Here is a 2,142-nt window from a genome sequence, read left to right as displayed (position 1 = left end):
CAATACATTATTGTGCTTACAAGTTAACCTAGTGTGAAATGTTTTATATAACATTTTGTAATATGTACATGATTGACTTACTTTTTAGCAAGAAAACAGACAGGTTTGTTTCTTTTTTTTATTAATTAATTAATAATCATTTATTAATGATGTATAAAGTGTTTACAGATAAATTAATAACCTATCTATATAGTATTTATAAGCCATCTATAAGGGGAGCCTTATWGTAAAGTGGTACCAATATTTGTTACTGTTGAAAAAAATATGCGGGGGTGGGTGGGGGTAAAGCCTTTTCTTAACTGTTAAGTTGATGTGAAACAGAAAAAGGTGCAGAGTAAAGAAAACAGGCACATTACAGTAAAAGCATTACAATGTATTTGAACCCCAAATTATTCTAAGTCATGTTATAAAAGGAAATGACTCAATAAGTAAATAAATAGGCAGAGAGCAACCCCCCCCCCCACACCAAATGGTAGACCAAAAGTTACGTCCTTGAACTGCACAAGGTTGGTGTTTGCCTGCCTGCAGTGTGAAGACTTTGACTTCAGTGACACTGCAACAAAACTACTGCTTCTTTTCTTTCAGTTTTGAATCGTTAACTCATTCCCAACAGTCTAATGAGAAACTACCTATATGAACACTGGCTCACCTCACTCATCTCTATAGGAGCCACACACTATAATTTTGATATGTTTTAATATATTACTGAGGGATGGGTCCAAATTATTTTGTCGTTCGGCCTGGATCTGGACCAGAGTACAGTCTTTGAGAAATGCTGGTCGAGAGGCAGTAAAAGTGAGATGGATTTGACAGTGTTGTTGTTGATGTGAACATGAGACCGCTGAGTGTTTATACAAGCTTTTGTTCTGGGGCCTCTGAGGCCTCAAGTCTCGGCTGCTTAACAGAAGCCTAATTATAGGGTTCTGTCGGTGACAGGCGAGCAGCTGATGCTGTCTGACAGATCTAATGACAAAGAAACGCACTCCTTACCTTTTCACCGGGAACTCCCATCACCCCAGTTATCCCAATTAAGCCAACTGGACCCTGGAGAGGAGAAAGGGAGAAAAAAAAATAGTGTCAAACACAAACATGTCAGGAGAAAGTACTAAGGGTTACTTTCCAACCTGTCACAACACCTGGAATGCAAAAGGTTGTAGACTGGAATGTATACATCAGCAGAAAGGGGAGGAGGGGGCATTTCAGCAGAAACTTGCAGAGCTGTTTTCTAAACATGAGATTTCTCCCATCAGCTCATTCAAGAAACTGCTCACTGTGGGTTACCAGTAAYGATGCTGCGGTCAGACTGCAGCTGGCTCGGATGTGGGGACATTTTTTTAATGTTTAATTTACAGTCTTCACACTTTATACATTTAAGCATCTTATTTTCACCACATAATTACATAGAAGCATCATTTTCTTGTGAAATTTGCTGATCTTATCCAAAACATTAGATAAAAAAGTCTGAAAGTGAAACAAAGTAAGAAATAGGGGAAAAAAAACTATTTACTAATAAAAACGTACAATAGGTTGCCCCCAGGCCTCCTTTGAAAAAGAGATCAGAGATCTCAATAGGACTTGCCTAGTTAAATAACAGTAAGTAAAATTTAATTTGCTATTTTCTAACAAGACCAAAAAATGCGATAACTATAAAGTATTGGTCACAAATCCCATTAAATTAATGTTTGATACTTTTTAAAGACATTAGTTATGATATCTTTTCTGCAACAGACAGTACAGAGAAATCTGAGCTGATTTTGTGCCATCTGAAGGAGACATTTTGAAAGAGGACGTGATCAGTCACTTCGGTGCAAGTTAAGAACCAGAAAGCAAATACAGAATTAGACATAAATGTTAAATGCAAGAAATAAAGCCATACATTAAAAACAGCTGGACCAAAACTGACTATTTACAGTATCTAACACACTCTAACTCCTGACTCGTCACATATTTACGCTTCTCCAGGTTCCCTCTGTGTCCAGTTTTGACGTGTCAGGTAACCCTCTCGTGTCAGTTTTTTTTTTCTTCGTTTTTGCGGTGTCCTGTGCGGCAATGTGAATAATAGACAAGGCTAATAGAAGTTAAATTTAGGGTTTGGGACAATTTTTGATGTCACCGGCTCCACTGCACCCCTCCCCTTACCAT

General features: G+C 37.8%; 1 protein-coding gene across 1 annotated transcript in view; it reads right to left on the bottom strand.

The window, feature by feature from the left end:
* col24a1 (collagen type XXIV alpha 1 chain) overlaps positions 1-2,142 on the bottom strand; it is a gene marked incomplete in the record, with an annotated part of 125,159 nt that overhangs the window by 53,822 nt on the left and 69,195 nt on the right. Inside the window, 1 exon segment of the mRNA XM_014023370.1 lies at positions 991-1,044. Coding sequence (XP_013878824.1) covers positions 991-1,044 — 54 coding nt within the window.

Source organism: Austrofundulus limnaeus, unplaced genomic scaffold (assembly GCF_001266775.1).
Source record: "Austrofundulus limnaeus strain Quisiro unplaced genomic scaffold, Austrofundulus_limnaeus-1.0 Scaffold365, whole genome shotgun sequence".
NCBI lineage: Eukaryota > Metazoa > Chordata > Actinopteri > Cyprinodontiformes > Rivulidae > Austrofundulus > Austrofundulus limnaeus.
The sequence above is the reverse complement of the archived record's forward strand: the minus strand, read 5'-3'. Positions and strand labels throughout refer to the sequence as shown.